Consider the following 20,167-nt stretch of genomic DNA (forward strand, 5'->3'; position numbering starts at 1 on the left):
TTTTTTTCATTTAAAATATTAGATGAAAAGTTGGATTTTCAAAAAGTAGAAATTTCTTATACATCTTCGTAGAAATTTTTTGAGATAACTTAAAAAGAAAAAAAGTACCTTTTCCCAAAAATTAGCAAAAAATCGTCTTTTTAACATTTTTTAAATTCAAATGCATATAATTTTGGACTTAGTCATTATTTGTAAACAATTCGTTTTCTATTTGATACATACATGTGTTGTTACTCCAATAAATGAAAATTGGAGAAAATCGGAGAAATATTTGCATCCGCTGGAGTAAGGTGGTTAATAATGTTGAAAATTTATCTTTCAAATGCTAATATTTCCTAAGCTATTAGAGATAATTGATAGTCTCGAGGATGTTTTTTGTAGTGATCGATGAGGAGATTCTGTATGTGCAATTTTGAAATCGGAACACAAACGAAGAAATAGGATCGTTTTAAAAATTGAACATACCCGAGGTGTCCTACTTTGAGGACCCTTGGTCGCGCCCCTGCACACTGTGGTAAATCACAAATATAGCTGGACAAAATTAAAAAATAAATGTCTGGCAACATTCCTTCTGATCTATACAATACAATAGGGAACTGTAATTCATGTTTTGTTTTTTTGGTTTTTAGCTCCGATTAGGAAGAACGAAGCTTTAAAGTCAGTTGTTGTCAACAGGTACATTAAGATTTCAAAGAGAAGTGTATTTTTTGTGTGACTTTGGTTTATGATTAAAAAGGCTACGGTGATTTTATTGTCATAATTTTTTTATATTATTATTAAGCTCTATTTCAAAGAAATATGCAACAATTTTCATTTAATTATTTCCATTGTAACTATTAAAAAAAACTATTTTTTGTGAGATCAGAAATTGGAAAAAATAAAATATTTCCTTTTTTCAAGTAGAGTTAAAGCTGTTTATTCCGCATAGTTCCGCTGTAAAACTATATTTGGGTTAATCTGTCAAGTGTTCACTTTAAGGTAAATCAAAAACATCTTGCGCATTTTTGCGACCGCCATAAATTTTTTTTCAGTTTTCCAGTATGACCTACACAAAGAAAAAATAAAATATTTCCTTTTTTCAAGTAGAGTTAAAGCTGTTTATTCCGCATAGTTCCGCTGTAAAACTATATTTGGGTTAATCTGTCAAGTGTTCACTTCAAGGTAAATCAAAAACATCTTGCGGATTCTTGCGACCGCCATAAATTTTTTCACTTTTCCAGTATGACTTCACGAAAGAAAATTTTTGAAGAATGGGTAAAAACTCCCAAAATACATTGCGAAAAAAATGTTGGTTCTTTATAATCGTTTATATATTTGAACTCATTTTTTATATGATTCATAAGTGAGAAGTGAACCGAACGTGATTTATTAATTTTGTCCAGTTAGATTTGCGATCTACCACACTGTGCCCTGGTGGGCCTATGAGGTCCAAGTTTTAAATTTTGCAAACACTTCCTCTTTGCGCATGTGATATTTCATTCAAATCAGACTTACCGTTTAGAAGTTACATATTTATTTACCTCTATTTTTTCCTATAACACTGTTCATCGTCGAAATGTGGGTTGTAAATCACTGTTCTACCGATACTGCATTGAAATTAGGGAACTTGAGTTTTTCCACAAATCCCTAGTTTTAAATCGTAAACGATTGCTGATAACCCATGAGTATTCATGTCCGCTGAACCAAACACATTTTTCAAGTTTCGAAAGAAGCATTCAAGTGACTTGGTTTTCTAAATCGGTTTAGGAAATACTTCACTCCATCAAAGTAATACAACTATCATGTATGTTACGGTGATTCGAAGATTATTTTGGAGACCGCGTTCAGGAGATGGCGAAGGTAGTTATCGGTGAAAGTAGGTAATCCAGCTCTATTGACTCACTGAACATGGTTGAAATGTGGGTTTTGTTTCACTGTTCTACCGATACTACAATAGAATGTGCTCTGCTGAAATTAGGGAACTTGTACCCGAAACCTTTAGTTTTTTACTCAATGCACGTTCTTCGGAAAGGGCTTATCAATTTGTCGTTGACTCGACAGTGGATCGCACAACGAATTACAGGGAAAATTCGTTCTTTATTCGTCTTTTCCGTCACATTCAATTTAGGAAAATTCAAACCAAATATCCGCAAGCACTACTCCATCTATCCTCCCTCCCATAACCTCTTGTCCTAGTTCCAACACAATGCATTTCATGGTTGAGAAATTGGTTGAATGCCCTTATCAACCAATTTCTCTCATAAATGTTTCTCTCAGAGCCTTGCTGCAAAAAGAGAATTTTAAATCGTAAACGATTGCTGATAATCTTTTGAAAATAAGTGGTCCCCTTATTTGCTGTCTCTGGTATAATCCAGTATTATGCATTTGCTTAACTGCTAAATGCAGTAGTGGGAGCACGTAGTTATTAATGTTTATTTTTTTTAGTTTTTTTTATATTGTTTATAACATAAAAGTTATGGTTTGTTTACATATATTTGTTTTGTTTTAATAAATGTATGATGTGCTTCAGTGTGCTGTTGGTTTTTTGGGTTGTGAGGTCTTTGAAAGAAACTCAATTGTCATGTTAAAACAAAAATTTAAATGGAAATCATGCCAAGGTTGTGTTTTACTTAAAAAGAAACAAATAAAGGCACACCACAAGTAATAAGACAAAACAAGAAGTTGAGTGACCTTTTGGATTAAAGAATATTTTGAAGGGTGGTGGGTATTTTATTTATTTGTTTTATTTATATTTGGTTTTACACAGTCTTAAGGTTAGTCTACTAATAAAATATAAGAATTACCAAACAGTGGCTCCATAACCATAAGGATAACCATAACCGTAGCCATAGTTGTGAACATGGCCATAAGGATAACCATAGCCAAAGCCATAACGATAGTTATAGGGATAACTGCCCCAGGTGGAGGCATAGCCGGGATATGCTACCGCTGAGGTGGTTATAGAGGGCACATGAGGCACAATTACACGATTGACATTGCGAGACACAACTTGATAAGAGGTAGCCACTGGTGCAGCTGGCAAAGCATAGGTGGTTGTGATGGGATTTGCTGGTATAATACTCGACTTAACAGCAGCAGCCAAAACTGACAACACTATTACCAAAAGCTAAAATTAAACAAATTATTATTTATACAATTTAAACAGTAGAGTATATTTTAATCTGCTTACCAATTTCATTGTTAAATCCTTAAATCTGTTGCTGTTATCCAACCAACTGTTTGAAATTCTCTAGAAAAACTACAATCTAGCAGTAAAATGCAAGTTTTATATAGAAAATTCACAAGAGGCCTGCTGCTCTTCTATTGCACTTAACACTTTCTCCCTTATTTGGAGTCTGTGCAATGCTCATGCATTTGAATTATGCATTTTGTATTTCTGTTATTAACCACCTTTTTTCCCTTTTCGCATTTAAATATACATTGTTTGCCAATGTCTCTGCTGCCATTTCATTTTGGTCTTACAAACATCAGCCGTTTGTTAGACTCTCTTTTTGGCATTTTATCGATCATTATCTATCAATGTTTTGCAATAATTGTGTGTCATAATTATTTATAATATAAAATAATAAGCATTTTGCATTCATGCATAAATTTTATGCCATTTGTGAAGAAATGATATCAGTTCACTTTGATTTGTCTGTGGAGGGTGGGTACGTATAAGTAATATTAATTGCATTATAATTTATTGCAATAATTATTCAGTTAAACGTATTCGTTTGAATATTAGTTTGAAATTTATAACACAACTGGCATTTAGATAGTGAGTGAAATGATAAGAGGTGCACTTACTAGGAAGTTGGAATATTTTTTAAGGAATAGTCTTGCAAATTAGTAGTTATTTAAATGCAAAGTTGGTACAACGGTGGGTCCTCAACTTTTTCCCGGCTCTGAACTGAAAGGACAACACTGCTGCTGTCAACAGGTATCTGTCAGTTTACTCCTGTCAAAATTTTAATAGGCATTTAGTTTGTGTTTGACAGCCATTGATAGCAGACTGCCTCGTGACTTGAGAAGCATTATAAACCCTTGGAAAAAAGTAAATTTCCTTTGCTCTTTAGCCATATTTCAAACTAAGGCTAAGCTACTTAAATACTATGGGAACTCTGCACCATCAATTTCAAAGGTAAATAAGGAAGAGAGTTATATTCGGCTGTGCCGAATCTTATATACCATTCACCAAATTATTCTTCAAAATATTTTTAGGTAAACAAAATTTACTTTTTTTCCAAAGTTGTTTTTTTTTTTAATTTTTTGTAAATTTTTTTTTTCAAATTTTAAAAAAAAAATTTAAAATTTAAAAATTTTTATTTTTAGTTTTTTAATTTTTTTTTTAATATTTAGCGAAAAAAAAACTTTTGGTGAAAAAAAAAATTCGGGTTAAAAAATATTTTTTCTGATTTTGGCCATGTAGGTCCAACTTACTATGGTCCTATATACGTCGCACAGTGACGCCCGTGCCGTAAAAAATATTGAATAAACCTCTTTTACAGTAAATTGTCCAATGATTTCAGACCATTTTTAGGTAATTTGGTCCGCTTTCAGACACAATATGTATATTAAAAACTATGTAACGGATCGTCATTATTTTTGATTCTCAGTTGAGGTCCCTACATCCGAAACAATTGAAAAAAAAATACGATATGGTGTTGGCCGATATAAGATTGAAAGTGCAAGAGCTTGTGAAAGCCATAAGTATCTCACATGGCTCAGTATTCTCTGGATTTAGCTCCGAGTGAATATTTCATGCTTCTAAACTTGAAAAAATGTCTCGGCGGAAAGAGATTTGACTGCAACGATGAAATGATCTCGAAAAATCTTATTTTTTGGAAAGGATACAAAATGTTGGACAAAAAATGTTCAAAAATAAAATAATTTTTTATCCAAAAACCTGTTAGGTTTTTTTAAATCTTTTTAAAAATCCTAATAAAATTTTCTAAAGTTCATTTCAACTAACTCTAATTACATTAAACGGTTTACAAGGCAGGCCCATTGTGATACACTTAAACATTTTCACGTATAATTCTGACTAATAAAAATCCTCCTCCATAATCCCTAAACACTTTGTGTATCTTGTCGTTTCAGTTAGAAACAACCGGAACTTTTGAAAAATTTTGCAGACGGATTTAAAGTGTCATGACAGCTTTGAGACAGTCTAGATCATGAAAGAGTACCGATATATATTAATCTGAGTTCTTGTAGGACGGATCAGTCACATTGAGAAACAACTCCCTGCCAGCTTGTACCTGATATGTCGAAATACCATTTAGGTCATTCCTTAATGGCCACTGTAACTCTCTGAAAATAAATGTTATATCAAATTCTACCCCTCGTAGCGCCCTCCCTGAGAAAACACTGCATATACCCTCTATAGTTTTGACATCTACTCCCTCTCTGCTTTTACCTGGTATGTCGAAACTCCATTCAGGTCTTTTCGCTCTCTGAACATAAATGTTTGAACAAATTTCACCCCTAATAGCGCCCTTCCTAAGAAACAACTGCATATATCCTATATCAGGCTTGGGTCCAGGGTTGAAAAAAGGAATCCAAACCGAACAATTTTAATAAAAATTGGAAAAAAGTAAAATCAATTTTACTTTATATAGTCTACTCCATCCCAATTTTAATAAAAAATGGAAAAAAGTAAAATCAATTTTACTTTATAAAGTCTACTCCATCCCAGCTTTTACCTGGTTTGTCGGTACCCCATTCAGGTCAGTCCAAAATGGCCCCCAATGTACTTTAAATATAACTAATTTTTCGCAAATTTCGGACCTTCGTATCATCTTCCCTGATAAACAACTGTATAAACCGTTTATAGTGAGACCACCTACACCAAGTAAATGAGTAAAAATAGTTTTCTTTTAAAATATCAATAATTTATGTGAGTGATTTTCGAAAGTGGGCCTTATATGGTAGCTATGACCAATTATGGACCGATCACCATAAAATTAGGTCGTGTGATTTATGTCTATATGAAAGTTTATTATGTTGAATTTTGTGAGTATACCAAAATTTTTAAGTGATTTAAGCACGTTAAAGTGATTTTCGAAAGCTGGTCTATATGGGAGCTATGACTAATTATGGACCGATTGTAACCAAATTTGGTGACATGAATTTCGTATATATAAAACTTATTTGGAGCGAAATTTGTGTAAATACATATATAAATTAAACATTTATGACCGATAAAGTCCAATTTCGAGAGGACATTTGTATGGGGGCTAGGTGAAATAATGGACCGATTTCAGCCAGTTTCAATAGGCTTCGTCCTTGGGCCGAAAAAAGTATATGTACCAAATTTTATCGAAATATCTTCAAAATTGCGACGTGTACAGTGTTAGACCAATATTTTTGGACGTTACACACATCTGCACAAACGCATAATACCCTCCCCACTATGGTGGTGTAGGGTATAATTAATATTCTATTATAACGCATACATTTTCGAATTCAACAATTTTTAAACAAATTATATTCAACTGTAGCTGTCCATATTTCAACACTGTATTGTTTATTGCAGACACAAACCAAAATATCTTTCTACTGTTGCTACTGACTACTAGATGGAGCTAGTGTCGCTTTTGTAGAATGAACATTTATTGGTTTTGTTAAAAATTCCAACATGTACATTAAACTTTAATTTACACATTATTTGTAACACAAGTCTTTTATTGACTTAATAGAAGTGAAACTGTGCTAGACTACTTTTGATTTACACAAATTTAATTAACCTTTTGTTCAAGGTCAGGCAAGGTCGTTTGAGTTTTTTTATTTTGCTGAGCGTTCCTTTCTTTATAATTTTTATAGTTAATAGAATTGCATTTGGAAATGGCATAAACATTATTGTACATATTACAATCCAAAATCCCACATTAATTAAACAATCAGAATAATTAGTAAGACAATTATTATAAATCAGCAGTCTCTTATGGCTGAGTTATGAGCAATAATTCTCCTTAGTTTTATTTTGTTTTTTATACCATACATCACCATAGTGGGTAGGGTTTATTGAGTTTGTGCTGAAGTTTGTATTGACCAAAAATGTTCTAACACCACCCTTAAAGTAGATCGATCGACTCAGAGTCTACATAATTTCATGGCGATCGGACCATATCGGGACCATTGAAGTCCCACTTCCAAAAAACCCTTTAAGGAGCATAAATATCATAGAAATGCATTGAGCTCTTTTTTCACAACTTGGAGATTTTATTAATTTTTATTGCTCTCAAACTTTTTACTTATCTCTCAATTTCAATTAAACATACTTGCATACGGATTGCTGCTGCCCTGATGAGTGGGTGGATTTTTATTTGGATTTCCAGCTGGAGACGGATTATAACCCGGACCATAACTTAACACAGCTTGACCACCTGAATGCCAATTCTGGGGGCCTTGAGGGCTTTGCGGAGCAGGTTGTAGAGGAGCTAAAGGTATACCATTGATTCCGATAGCTGGTGGAGGTTGTGGCAAATTTGTATTGGGTAGTTGGGGATATAAGTGTGTGTGATTAGCTGGAGGAGTCCAAGAGTTTGAGGGTACTGCTGGCTTATTGTTGACATTATTGGGTAGTGCTGGATAATTTGGAGCTTGTGGAGCTGAAGGTTGAGGCCAAGCCGGACGTGTTTGATTTAAAGTGTTTTGTGCTCCATAAGAGGGATATTGTGGATAGTTGGGTGCTTGAGGGCGTGTTTGATTGAAAGCAGGTTGAGGATATTGTGGATAGTTGGGTGCTTGAGGATATTGTTGATGTTGGGGAGCATTAGGTTGTTGCCAAGCGGGACGCGTTTGATTAAAAGCGCCGGATCCTTGGGAAGGATATTGAGGCTGATTGGCTGGTTGTTGCCAAGCAGGACGTGATTGATTAAAAGCTGCTTGACCATATGCAGGCTGCTGGGGTTTATATGCATTTGGAGCTGAAGGTTGTTGCCACGAAGGACGTGATTGATTAAATGCTCCCTGACCATATGAAGGCTGCTGTTGGGGTTTATATGCATTTGCATATGATTGGTTGGCTTGAGGACGATTGTTGTGCTGTTGCCATTGCTGCTGTTGGTTGTGCTGCTGATTGTTGTATGATTGGGTTTGATTGCGCACTAAAGGTTGTTGATAGCCTGGTCGATAGCCAGCTTGACCCCCATGATTTTGGGTCACTGTAAGGTTTGGTCGCCTGTGTGACCAATTATTGTCTACACGTGCCAAAGCAGAAATGCCACCAATACCAAGTATTACACAAAGGAATAATACTGAACACAAACACAAAACACATTCAGCAGCAAAATAAAACAGTTGGTGTTATGCAAGTAGAAAATATAAATAAATTACAAATAAATAATGTATCTAGCTGGGGAATTATTTTTATTTTCATTTCTTTTTAATACCTTTTCTCTTAAATGCGTTCAATAACATCTCGTTGCTGTTATTCCGGGTTTCAAATATAAACTAAGTGGAAAAAGTAAGCTTTTTTTAAAAACACTATTCCAAATGTTTTTGGTTCTTATCTTGAAACTTTATTTTATTTAATAATACTCTTCATCATCATCTCTCCCCCATCTTTATTATCAAATTGCCCCTCTACAGTTCTTATCATTTGGTTTGGTATTGAAACACAATTTTGTCTGTTTGTTTTTCCTAAAAGAATTGTTTATTTTTGTTTTGTTTAAATTTAATAAATATTTGTATACAAATGTAATTAATTTTGATTAAAAAAACGCCTCTTAAAACTAAGAACCAAATGCACATTGTCTGGTTAAGTCATAAATAAATTTTGATTCCAATTGTTTATCCTCTAGCCATGGCAAATAGTCCCTCACAGCTTCCTCGTCGTACAATTTCAATGGCTGGAAATAAATAAAAAAGAAATGACGTTTCAAGTAAAGATGTATAGCTTAAACATATGTTTATAACAAATGGAAAAGATAAATTTTTGTAAAAGATATTATTAAAGGTGCTACTAAAGCTCTTTTAAAAATTGTCAAGTCATTTCGTGCTCTCCAAACATGCATCGAATGCTCACAGAAGCTTATGGAGAATGTGTTCCATCGGTTTGAACGTACGAGAGATGGTTTGTTCGGTTCAGAAGTGATAATTTTGACACGGATCGCCTAGCCCAGTCAAAAAAGTTTGAAGACCAAGAATTGGAGGGCTTACTTCATGAAGTTTATTGTCAAACTCAACAAGAGCTTGTAAAATCATTGGGAGCAACTCAATCAGCAATTTCAAAATGTTTGCGAGCAACAGGATTCATCCAAAAGAGTGGAAATTTGGTACCATACGAATTCAAGACGAGAGACCTTTAATGACCATTTTGCATGTCCGAACGCTAAAAAAGAAAATCATTTTTGCACCTAATCATTCATTACTCATGATGAAAAATGGATCCATTACGATAACCTGAAACGTAAGAGATCGTATGTGAAGCCTGGTCAACCAGCCGAATCAACACCAAAGCGAATCCATGGCGCTGAGGTAATGTTATGTATTTGGTGGGAGCAAACGAGTCCTATATATTATGAGTTGCTGAAATCTGGCCAGACCATCACAGGGTACCTGTACCGAATGCAACTGATTCGTTTGAATCGATAATTGGCCGAAAAATTATAAGTATATGCGGCCAGACATGGAACCGTAATAAGTATTCCATCATGACACCGCTAGGACACATGTTGCAATACCTTTTAAAAATTATTTAGAATGAAGTGCTTGGGAAGTTTTGCTTCACTCGCCTTATAGTCCAGACCTTGCCCCATCCGACTACTATTTGTTTCGATCGAATCAGAACGCTCTCTCTGGGATGCGATTTACTTTGGAACAGAGTATCCGAAACTGGCCCCAAAAGATGAGAAGTTCTTTCGTCTCGGAATCCATATGTTGTCAGAAAGATGGGAAAAGGTCATAGCTAACAATGGCCAATACTTTGAATAAATTTAAAGACTGAGTAAAAAAAAGTACGTGAAAAAATAATTAAAACTTTTCAAAAAAATCCAATATGGATTTTGAAAAAAATAACAAAAGATTTGAAGGTTCATCGTCACACTGTTTCAAAAGCCATTAAACAGTACAAGGAAGACTTAAACATTGAAAGAAACCCTGGATCAGGAAGAAAAAAGGTCTCACTGATATTGGAAAGATAAAATAAGCCGAACAACTTTTTCGAGGAGCACCGAACACTTCTATCAGAAACGCAGCTCTGATTCCTTTGTGCACAGAGGTAAAGCTAATGCTGGGTTGAAGTCGTACAAAGTTCCAGATCGCAGTACGTTAAAGAACTTAAAAGCAAAATAACGAGCGAAGAGTTAAAATTTATTAAAAAGAAAATACAGCTGTTGTGTGATGGTTGATGAAATTTATGTACTGGCAACTTTTTAAAAACTTCCGGGTTAGAATTTTTATGTGGCTGATGGACGAGGTAATGTTTAGGAATAATACCAGACGAAAAACAAACAAAATTCCCCATGAATATTCTTGTGTGGCAAGCCATTTGCTGTTGTGGCAAAAGAAACCAATCATTTGTAACATCAGGCATGATAAACACAGATATATACTTGTTTTATGGAGTGTATACAAAAATGGCTTTTACCTTTCTTAAAACAGCACAGAGTGCTTTCATATTGCTGGCCCGATTTGGCATCATGTCACTATGGAAAAAAGGACCTAACAATAATGTAATTTTTGTACCAAAGAGAAGTAAATCCACCCAACAGTCCAGAACTTCGGCGTGTGGAAAGGGCTGTTGTAAAAAAATAATTTAGTACACAGAAAAGGTATCTCAGGAGATGTCCAATTTTTAGCGTAAGTGGACCACCTCGTTCAATTGGGTAACGGAAGCAACTATAACATCTTTAAAGGGAGGATTTCCATATTTCAATATTTTAATGTTTAACGAATTTGGACAATATTTGCCTAGATTTAAGTATTTTTGAGAAGTTTTATATTGAAAGGTTTAAGATTTACTTTTTTGTGTAAGCAACACTCAGGGGATACCCCTATATACATACACAGAAAAAACTATATTTCAATTCAAACATTTATCACATATTGAACTGGTTTCAATTATTTCATAATTCAATCAAGTATTCATGTGTTCAAAAACACAATTTTCTGATATTTTCTATTGAATTTGATAATTTTGACAAAACATAACAAAACTGTGTTTTCAATTACGAAAATTATCTATTCAATAATTTTTGTATTTAAATTTCATCCAATAACGAAAATTGTATATTCAATTGTCAAAATTATCAAATTCAAAACTCAAAATTCAATAGAAAATATCAGAAAATTGTGTTTTTGAGCACATGAATACATGATTCAATTATGAAATAATTAAAACCAGTTTAATATATGATAAATGTTTGAATTGAAACGGTTTAAGAAATAGTTTTTTCTGTGTATGTAGTGCATTGTTTTGATGTTAGGAAATAAAGTTATGGGAAGGTGGAAAGAGCGAATAGTGTTTGCTGACGTATGATTAAATATTATATTGCGACGGGTGCGATCTGCGTGATAGTCCTGTGCTCCGAATGAAAGTGCGAGTATTATGTATAAGATTACTTATGTCTGCTGAACAACACCCTTGGTTATATCTGTAACATAAGTATAAGCTGCCTACATTCCGACGATGTTCTACTCGCAATTAAAAAGTTGGTAATAAATTTCAATGTCAAATTCATTCAGTTTATATAAAAATTCATTTCAGATAAGAATTGTTTTTCTGTGTCAAAAAAATATAACAGTCATCGAAAATGTAATGTAATTAATTTTTATTAATATCGTAAAAAAAGCCTCTTAAAACTAGAATCCAAATGCATTGTCGGTGGTGTTTAAGTCATAAAAAAAATTTTGATTCCAAATATTTAACCTCTAGCCATGGGAAATAGGCCCTGACAGCTACCTCGTCGTACAATTTCTATAGCTGAAAATAAAAAAGGAAATTAACAATTTGTAGAGCAAAATATATGTATGTATATTTAAGAAATTGAACTATGTACAAGTACAAAGTATAAACTAAACAACTTCTTAATTTGAATTGACATTGCAAACAAGTGTCACACCAAACTTTGCCAAGTCATGTCGTGCTCTTCAAACATGCCAACTAGGCTGACGAAGACAATGTCGGGCATAGTTTTTAACATAGTGTAGCAAAACTATTGTTATACTAATAAAATTCACATCATTTTCATAGTTTATAAATTCAGGGTAAATTACATGTGTAACACATGTCATTTTGTTTCAATTGTTTACACGCATTAAGTTTAATAAGATCATGCAGCTGATTATGAGTAAGAGGTTTTTAGCTTTAACTTCTAAAGATTTTTTTAGGAAAAACTTATTCTATAATTGTATATAAACGAATGTGGGTTAATACAGAAATTTACTTATACGTTGTTAGACATTTATGACGTACATAGATTTGTAAACAATTCTGAATTATATTTCTCAACAATTGTTAGATAAATAGATGATCATGTCCAATGACAATTTTGTATAGAAAACTGTCTAAACATAGACAATTTTGTAGAGAAATCTTTCTTAACAACAACAATTTTGTAGAGAAAATATATACAAAACTGTCTTAACCAAGACAATTTTCTATAGAAAACTGTCCAAACAAAGACAATTTTCTATAGAAAACTGTCTAAACAAAGACAATTTTCTATAGAAAAACTGTCTAAACAAAGACAATTTTCTATAGAAAAACTGTCTAAACAAAGACAATTTTCTATAGAAAAACTGTCTAAACAAAGACAATTTTCTATAGAAAAACTGTCTAAACAAAGACAATTTTCTATAGAAAAACTGTCTAAACAAAGACAATTTTCTATAGAAAACTGTCTAAACAAAGACAATTTTCTATAGAAAACTGTCTAAACAAAGACAATTTTCTATAGAAAACTGTCTAAACAAAGACAATTTTCTATAGAAAACTGTCTAAACAAAGACAATTTTCTATAGAAAATTGTCTAAACAAAGACAATTTTCTATAGAAAACTGTCTAAACAAAGACAATTTTCTATAGAAAACTGTCTAAACAAAGACAATTTTCTATAGAAAACTGTCTAAACAAAGACAATTTTCTATAGAAAACTGTCTAAACAAAGACAATTTTCTATAGAAAACTGTCTAAACAAAGACAATTTTCTATAGAAAACTGTCTAAACAAAGACAATTTTCTATAGAAAACTGTCTAAACAAAGACAATTTTCTATAGAAAACTGTCTAAACAAAGACAATTTTCTATAGAAAACTGTCTAAACAAAGACAATTTTCTATAGAAAACTGTCTAAACAAAGACAATTTTCTATAGAAAACTGTCTAAACAAAGACAATTTTCTATAGAAAACTGTCTATACAAGACAATATTTGGGAATTAAGGTTATTCCAGTTATAACTATTTTACATCCGCAAGATTAAGATTTAAAAATTAAAAATTTTGTTTTAATAACTTTTTGTTAAATTTTAATTATCCTACATACATATTTTTTGCACAATAATTTTGTTTTTAATAAGCAAATCTTATTTGAATATTGACTTTCTTGATGATTTGAGTGCATCGCACAAATTCTTTAATGGGTTATGGAACCAAATGACCTTGTCTGTTTTCATTATTTATAATTATTAAACATTTATTTTCAATAAATACTGAATTCACCGGTTTTTTTTTTTGTTGAATAATTTTATGTATATTGTTAATATTTTTGTTTTTTTTTGTTATATGCAACGTACTTGAACTGTTGTTAAAAAAAGGAACTTGTTTTTGATATTTTAATCTCTTGTTGAAATTTGACACGTGCAGTAAATTTTTGGCGTCCCTGAAAATAATTGGTAATCAATTTAAAAGTTTTAAATATTTTACACTTTTTCTGGCGGTAGGAAATTCGAAAAAAATATATGAAAATTTGAGATTTATTTGGATATAATGCGGTCCTAAAATCCAAAAGAATTGAATTTACTGACATTTGTATAGTAAGGTGCTGACAGATTAGGTTTGGTAAAAATGAAGCATTATATGACAGAATATCGCCTTTTCATTGTTAAACAATATTTCAAAATTACTGAAAGTTTAACGGCCACAGTATCGAGTAAAAACAGATGAAGCACATTTTCTCATTGAAGGCTTTGTTAATCTCAAAACTGCCGCATTTGGGGTTAAGATAACCCACATGTATTTGTCTAAAAACAAATGCATCCACTTCGTTGCATTATGTCGCTATTTGGTACATATTTTAGATATAATTGGACCATACTTCTTTGAAAATAAGGCTGATCAAACACTGGCTGTACTGTTGCTGGATATCGCGTTAAGATTACAGAGTCCTTTCTGCTTAAAATGAAGGATATTCAACTGGACTGTGCCACATGTCTTACAGCACGTGAAACGATTTAATTACTGCATGTGATATTTTCAGATCGAGTAGTCTCTCGGTTTCGGTAATTAGAATTTGACCCCGTTAATTGGAGCGCGAGATTTGAATTCGAAGCTCACAACCACTGGTGTATTGAAGGAGGAAATAAAAGAAAATTCAGCCACATTTATGCAAAATAGTGCTGGAATATTCCGATCCATTTAAGCAAATCGGAATTTAAAAAATGTAAGCCATTCATTCCATAAATCCATTCCCATAATATAATTCTTTAGCTATATTCAAAGGCTTTTATTTAAATAGAATTCATTCATCGTTGAAGTAATTCAAAACAGCATTCTTTCAATCTTTGAATTCAAATTAATTGAAATCTAATATGAGTTAAATTAAAATATGTTTTCTTCATTCAGTTTTGTTTTAATTTTAATCATTTACAAAATGAACTGAAAAACATCTACTTACCCCCATTAACACGAAGTCAGGTTATGTTTTAACTAATAGTTATACTGGCAGTATTCAAACAAAAATAATTTTCACCGACAGTATACATAAGTATTGGTTAATACCTAACCAGGCTTCATGGGGGTTAATCGTTTATATATAATCCTTTATTCAATAGATTTATTTAAGCTATTTTGTAATGAATTTCAAATAATGAAATATTTAATGATTCAATAAGGAATTAATTCTATAGAGAATTAGTTCTCAAAGAAATGAATTCACTACGTTTGAAATACAAAGGCATTAATTCGTAATGAATTCTTTATAGTTTCAAAAAATCTATCCATCGCAGCATTACCAAGAGAATATTGGTGGTATATTAGACCAAAATGTCAAATAAACAAACTCTAATTTTCCTATTGACAACTTATCAAATAGCTAAGGTCATATATGCTTTTACAATGGCAATTTAACCCAGGATCCAGGTTTATCTCTGGCATACCCCTTGTAATTTCAGTCCCACTGATGGTCAATAAGTAAACTTGTTCGGTTTCAAAGAGATTTTCTTGGAGAGTTTTTAAGCAAAATGTTAACTTATTGTACTGCTGAAGAAATTCAGAATTCCCCTCTCTTTCTGACAATATATGGATTCCAACCGAAAAGAACTGCTCATCTTTTAAGGCCAAGAACGAATCAAGCCAATATCGGATACTCTGTTCCAAAGTGAAGCATATCACAGAGAGAGCGTTCTCCATCTATCGAAACAAATGGTAGTAGGACGGGGCATGGTCTGGTCTTTGAAGCAGATGAGGCAAAACTTCCCAACCATTTCATTTTAAATACTTTTTAACAGGTATTGCAACATTTGGCCGAGAGTTGTTATGATGGAATATTACAGTTTCATGTCTGGCTGCATATTTATACCAATGTTCGCAGCAAATGAATCAGATGCTTTCGGTACAGGTTCCTTTGATGGTTTGCTCCCATAAAATATGGAAAATTACCTTAGCGCCATGGATATTTGGCTTTGGTGTTGTTGTTGTTGTTGTAGCAGCATGAACAATTTACAATAATCAATCTGGATGTTCTGGTGGTTCTGCATGTTGTTCAAGTCCAAGAAATTGAGCTACTTCAACAGGATGAGTCCATAAATCCATTGGACTGAGTGAAGTAGGGTTGGCTGAACAGCTAAATATGTGGAGGGTGTCATGAGGACCCTGACCACATGCTGGGCATAAGTTAAGGATGGCACGGTCTATGCGAGACCAAAAGGCATTAAGCCTGTTGCTCCATCCTGATCTAAGTTGTGCCAGAACGACTCTTGTTCCACGCGGCAGAACCTTCTCGGCGTCTGCTATCGGTGGTGGGCGACCTCCAAGTACGACATTCTTCATGGCTTTGGTGTCGATTCGGTTGGTTGGCCGGGCTTCACATACGATCTCTTATGCTTCGGGTTATTGTAATGTATCCATTTTTCATCGCAAGTTTCGGAGCAACAATAATTTTTTTTATAGCGTTCAAGCATAATTTCGGATATTCAAAATCGTCTTTCAAGGTCTCTCGTCTTCGATTCGTATGTTGCCCAATTTCCCTGCTTTTGGATGAATCCTGCTGCTCGCAAAACCTTTGGGAATTGCTGCTTGAGTAGCTCCCAATGATTTTGCAAGCTCTTGTTGAGTTTTACAACAATCTTCATGGAATAATGTCTGCAATTTTTGGTCTTCAAACTTTTTTGGCTGGACTGGGCGATCTTTGTCTTCCGTGTCAAAATCACTACTTCTGAACCTAACAAACCATTTCTCGCTCGTTGGAACCGATGGAACACATTCACCGTAAGCTTTGGTGAGCAATCGGTGTGCTTCGCCGGCACTTTTTTCAAGTTAAAGAAGTAAAGCAAAACTTCCCACATATGACGCTTTGTTGGTAGACGTTTAAAGTGGCCGGCTTATTTTTATACCCTTCACCTTCGTGAGAAGGGTATATATAAGTTTGTCATTCCGTTTGTAATTTCTACATTTTTCATTTCCGACCATATAAAGTATATATATTCTGGATCCTTATAGACAGCGGAGTCGATTAAGCCATGTCCGTCTGTCTGTCTGTTGAAATCAATTTTCTGAAGACCCCAAATATCTTGGGGATCCAAATCTTCAATAATTCTGTCAGACATGCTTTCGAGAAGTTTGCTATTTAAAATCAGCAAAATCGGTCCATAAATAACGGAGATATGAGCAAAAAACCGGGACAACCTCGATTTTTTACCTATTTTTGATCTATATCTGGATTACTAAGTCATCAATATAGACAATATGGATATCTAATGATAGATATTTCAAAGTCCATTGCAACGATGTAGATAAGGTATAGTAAGTTGGACCTACAATGGGTCAAAATCGGGAAAAATATTTTTTAACCCGAATTTTTTTTTTATCAAAAAATTTTTGTAAAAAAAATTATTTTAAAGTATAATTTGGTGAAGGGTATATAAGATTCGGCACAGCCGAATATAGCTCTCTTACTTGTTTTTTTGTAGGCTTTTATTTAATTGTTTTGGGAATTATTACATCTATTTTGGGAGCTATTTCATCTAAAGCTTTGCAGATTAAAAATTTGTATTGGAGAAATAAGGCCTGTTAAAAAAGTTTTCCCTTAGATTTCTGTGAACCGAAAATTTGACACGAATTTGAAATTTCTCACTTATTGCACAGCAATGGAGGACAAGATTATGAACTTGGCAATGAATTTTTGTTTAAACAAATTAAGTATTCAAACTCAATTATCATTTACGTGACTTTTTTTCAAAGACTTAACAACCTAATAACACTTATTATACACACAAAATTAAACCAGCCTCAACATCTTTGACACATTTCAGCTTTCTGTACATACCTGCTCCACATTGTCGGGCACAATTGAATTTCTGTTCGTTGCCATACTGCTCGCGATTGCTGGCACAAATTGGATTGAACTCGGAAGTGGTGGGACATCTACTAAAACAGTCCAGGAACTGAGGCGTGGGAGTGGTAGCTGCTGGTATAAATGGCACCATGGTGGGCACAGCTGGCTGATTATTGACGAAAACCACCGAGTTATCTTGGGGACTAGAAGTGGTGGTGGCAAACACCAGCTGTTGGCCAGGACTTAGCCAATTTTGATTGTTTAAACCGCTTTGGGTATTGAAATTGTTCTGTCTCAGAGGCCTTTGGAAATTGGGAAAAGGTTCAAAGGGATTAAATGGAAAATCTTGCTGGTATGAGAATTTGAAACAGCTGCTGATGATTACAATAACGATGATTGAGAAAACTGTAAAAGTTCATAAATCAAATGTTTAAATTTTGTTTATTATTTATTTGCTTATTGCTTTTTATTAATTAGTTGAATAAATATTACTTTTGTTAAAACACAAAGCCGGCCACATTTTTTAGTTTCGTGTTGTTACTGCGAATGTATCTAAAATTCAACTGAATCTTTAAGTGTGATGCTAGACGAATCTTTATAGCAAGTGATTTGATTTGCTTTTTTAAGTTTCAATTTAAGCTGTAGTTGTTTATATATTTACCTGTATTCATTTCATTTCATTTCAATTAATTGTGAATCATGGTGGTCGGTCGTTCATTCATATTCAATTTAATAAGCCAACGAAAACAAAGTAACTGCCAATTTAATCAATTGTTTATGAGTAGAGGTTCATTCTCCCGATTTTTAAACTAAATCCAGTTTAAATTTCTGTATCTTTCTCATATTTGTTTGTTTGTTTTGAATGCTGGCCGAAAATGTTTTGGTTTTTTTGTTTAGTATATTTGCCATTTTTATGAATACGTAACGAAGATGTAGTAAACAACATTTTAACGGGGGATTTTAGTGTTAAGTTTTAATTAATATGCAGTTTTTTTCTTAATAAAAAACATGAAATTATGGTAGGTCAAACTCGTTTAACTGAAATCCTATTATTAAGCATGATTTAAACAAAATAATTAACTACGCACAGACAGCTAGATTATTAACTGGTATCATGGATACATATGTAACTTGGAATATAGTCCAGTCAATGAATCTTTTTACTGTGGAATGAAATAAAAATTAGCATATTTTTACATCCACCAAAATCTGTAAAAAACTGTTACACTAAAATTTCTGTTAAGTCAATATGTGTTAAGTCAATTTTTTTCTACAAAAGAAAAAATATATTGGCATTTTTGGGAAAAAAAAAAGTAAAAAATACGGCCCTTTTTACAGTTTTTTATACCCTTCACCTTCGTGAGAAGGGTATATATAAGTTTGTCATTCCGTTTGTAATTTCTACATTTTTCATTTCCGACCCTATAAAGTATACATATTCTGGATCCTTATAGATAGCGGAGTCGATTAAGCCATGTCCGTCTGTCTGTCTGTCTGTTGAAATCAGTTTTCTGAAGACCCCAGATATCTTCGGGATCCAAATCTTCAATAATTCTGTCAGACATGCTTTCGAGAATTTTGCTATTTAAAATCAGCAAAATCGGTCCACAAATGGCTGAGATATGAGGAAAAAACCAAGACAACCTCGATTTTTGACCTATTTTTTTACCTATATCTGGATTACTAAGACATTAATATAGACAATATGGATATCTAATGATAGATATTTCAAAGACATTTGCAACGACGTATATAAGACCATAGTAAGTTGGACCTACAATGGGTCAAAATCGGGAAAAAAAAATTTTGAACCCGATTTTTTTTTTTTTAAAAAAAAAATTTTTAAAATTTAAAAAAAAAAATTTTAAATTTAAAAAAAAAAAATTAAAATAACAATCGAAAATTTTTTTTTTCCAAAAAATTCAAAAAGCAACTGGAAAAAAAATTAAATTTTGTTTACCTAAAAATATTTAAAATTTTGAAGTATAATTTGGTGAAGGGTATATAAGATTCGGCACAGCCGAATATACCACTATTACTTGTTTTTATTTTATTTAGAATTTTATCGCCAATATAGCTGATATTTTAAAAATAAATTTCGACTCTCCGTAGGCCCGCCATATCTAAAAAACCATGAAAAGATCGAGCAAAATTAAAATAAATAAATCAATAAACCTGAATATCTCTTCAACTAATAGAGATAACCTACACTTGTAAGCGAGTTTTTTTGTAGACCTTCTCAAGGACTATATTAAAAATTTCAGCTCATTCGGATCATAAATGGATTTTTGGCAATTTTTTGAAAAAAATTGAGACCCAAGGTGACCAACTTTGGGGGGCTATGCACTGGTCCCCATTATCGCTAGGAAGCTGAACCCCTCAGCTCCAACTATGTGAAATTTCGTAACAATGTGTCTAATAGTTCGCGAGATACCAAATTATTTAAAAAAAAAAGTTTCAAAACCACT

The 20,167-nt window shown here is 32.9% G+C and overlaps 3 protein-coding genes across 4 annotated transcripts; all 3 read right to left on the minus strand.

The window, feature by feature from the left end:
• Nucleotides 1–2,688: 2,688 nt before the first annotated feature.
• Nucleotides 2,689–3,178, minus strand: LOC135955349 (annexin B11). The gene is made up of 2 exons (XM_065505703.1): nucleotides 3,170–3,178; nucleotides 2,689–3,106 (listed from the first exon to the last, which is right to left on the minus strand). Exons 1-2 carry the CDS (start codon nucleotides 3,176–3,178, stop codon nucleotides 2,780–2,782), a joined length of 336 nt encoding a protein of 111 aa, XP_065361775.1. The 3' UTR covers nucleotides 2,689–2,779.
• Nucleotides 3,179–7,182: 4,004 nt separating this feature from the next.
• LOC135954218 (sporozoite surface protein 2-like) lies at nucleotides 7,183–8,428 on the minus strand. The gene is made up of 2 exons (XM_065504297.1): nucleotides 8,379–8,428; nucleotides 7,183–8,243 (listed from the first exon to the last, which is right to left on the minus strand). Exons 1-2 carry the CDS (start codon nucleotides 8,404–8,406, stop codon nucleotides 7,252–7,254), a joined length of 1,020 nt encoding a protein of 339 aa, XP_065360369.1. The 5' UTR covers nucleotides 8,407–8,428; the 3' UTR covers nucleotides 7,183–7,251.
• A 181-nt stretch (nucleotides 8,429–8,609) lies between these two features.
• On the minus strand, nucleotides 8,610–18,314 carry LOC135954451 (uncharacterized). Of its 2 annotated transcripts, none has more exons than XM_065504625.1 (3): nucleotides 18,192–18,314; nucleotides 17,691–18,104; nucleotides 8,610–8,837 (listed from the first exon to the last, which is right to left on the minus strand). In XM_065504625.1, exons 1-3 carry the CDS (start codon nucleotides 18,217–18,219, stop codon nucleotides 8,779–8,781), a joined length of 501 nt encoding a protein of 166 aa, XP_065360697.1. In that variant the 5' UTR covers nucleotides 18,220–18,314; the 3' UTR covers nucleotides 8,610–8,778. The 2 variants fall into 2 exon arrangements, with proteins under 2 accessions (XP_065360697.1, XP_065360698.1); XM_065504626.1 differs by lacking the exon at nucleotides 8,610–8,837 and adding an exon at nucleotides 11,775–11,911.
• Nucleotides 18,315–20,167: the final 1,853 nt, after the last annotated feature.

The sequence above is a fragment of the Calliphora vicina genome, chromosome 3 (genome assembly GCF_958450345.1).
Source record: "Calliphora vicina chromosome 3, idCalVici1.1, whole genome shotgun sequence".
Taxonomy (NCBI): domain Eukaryota; kingdom Metazoa; phylum Arthropoda; class Insecta; order Diptera; family Calliphoridae; genus Calliphora; species Calliphora vicina.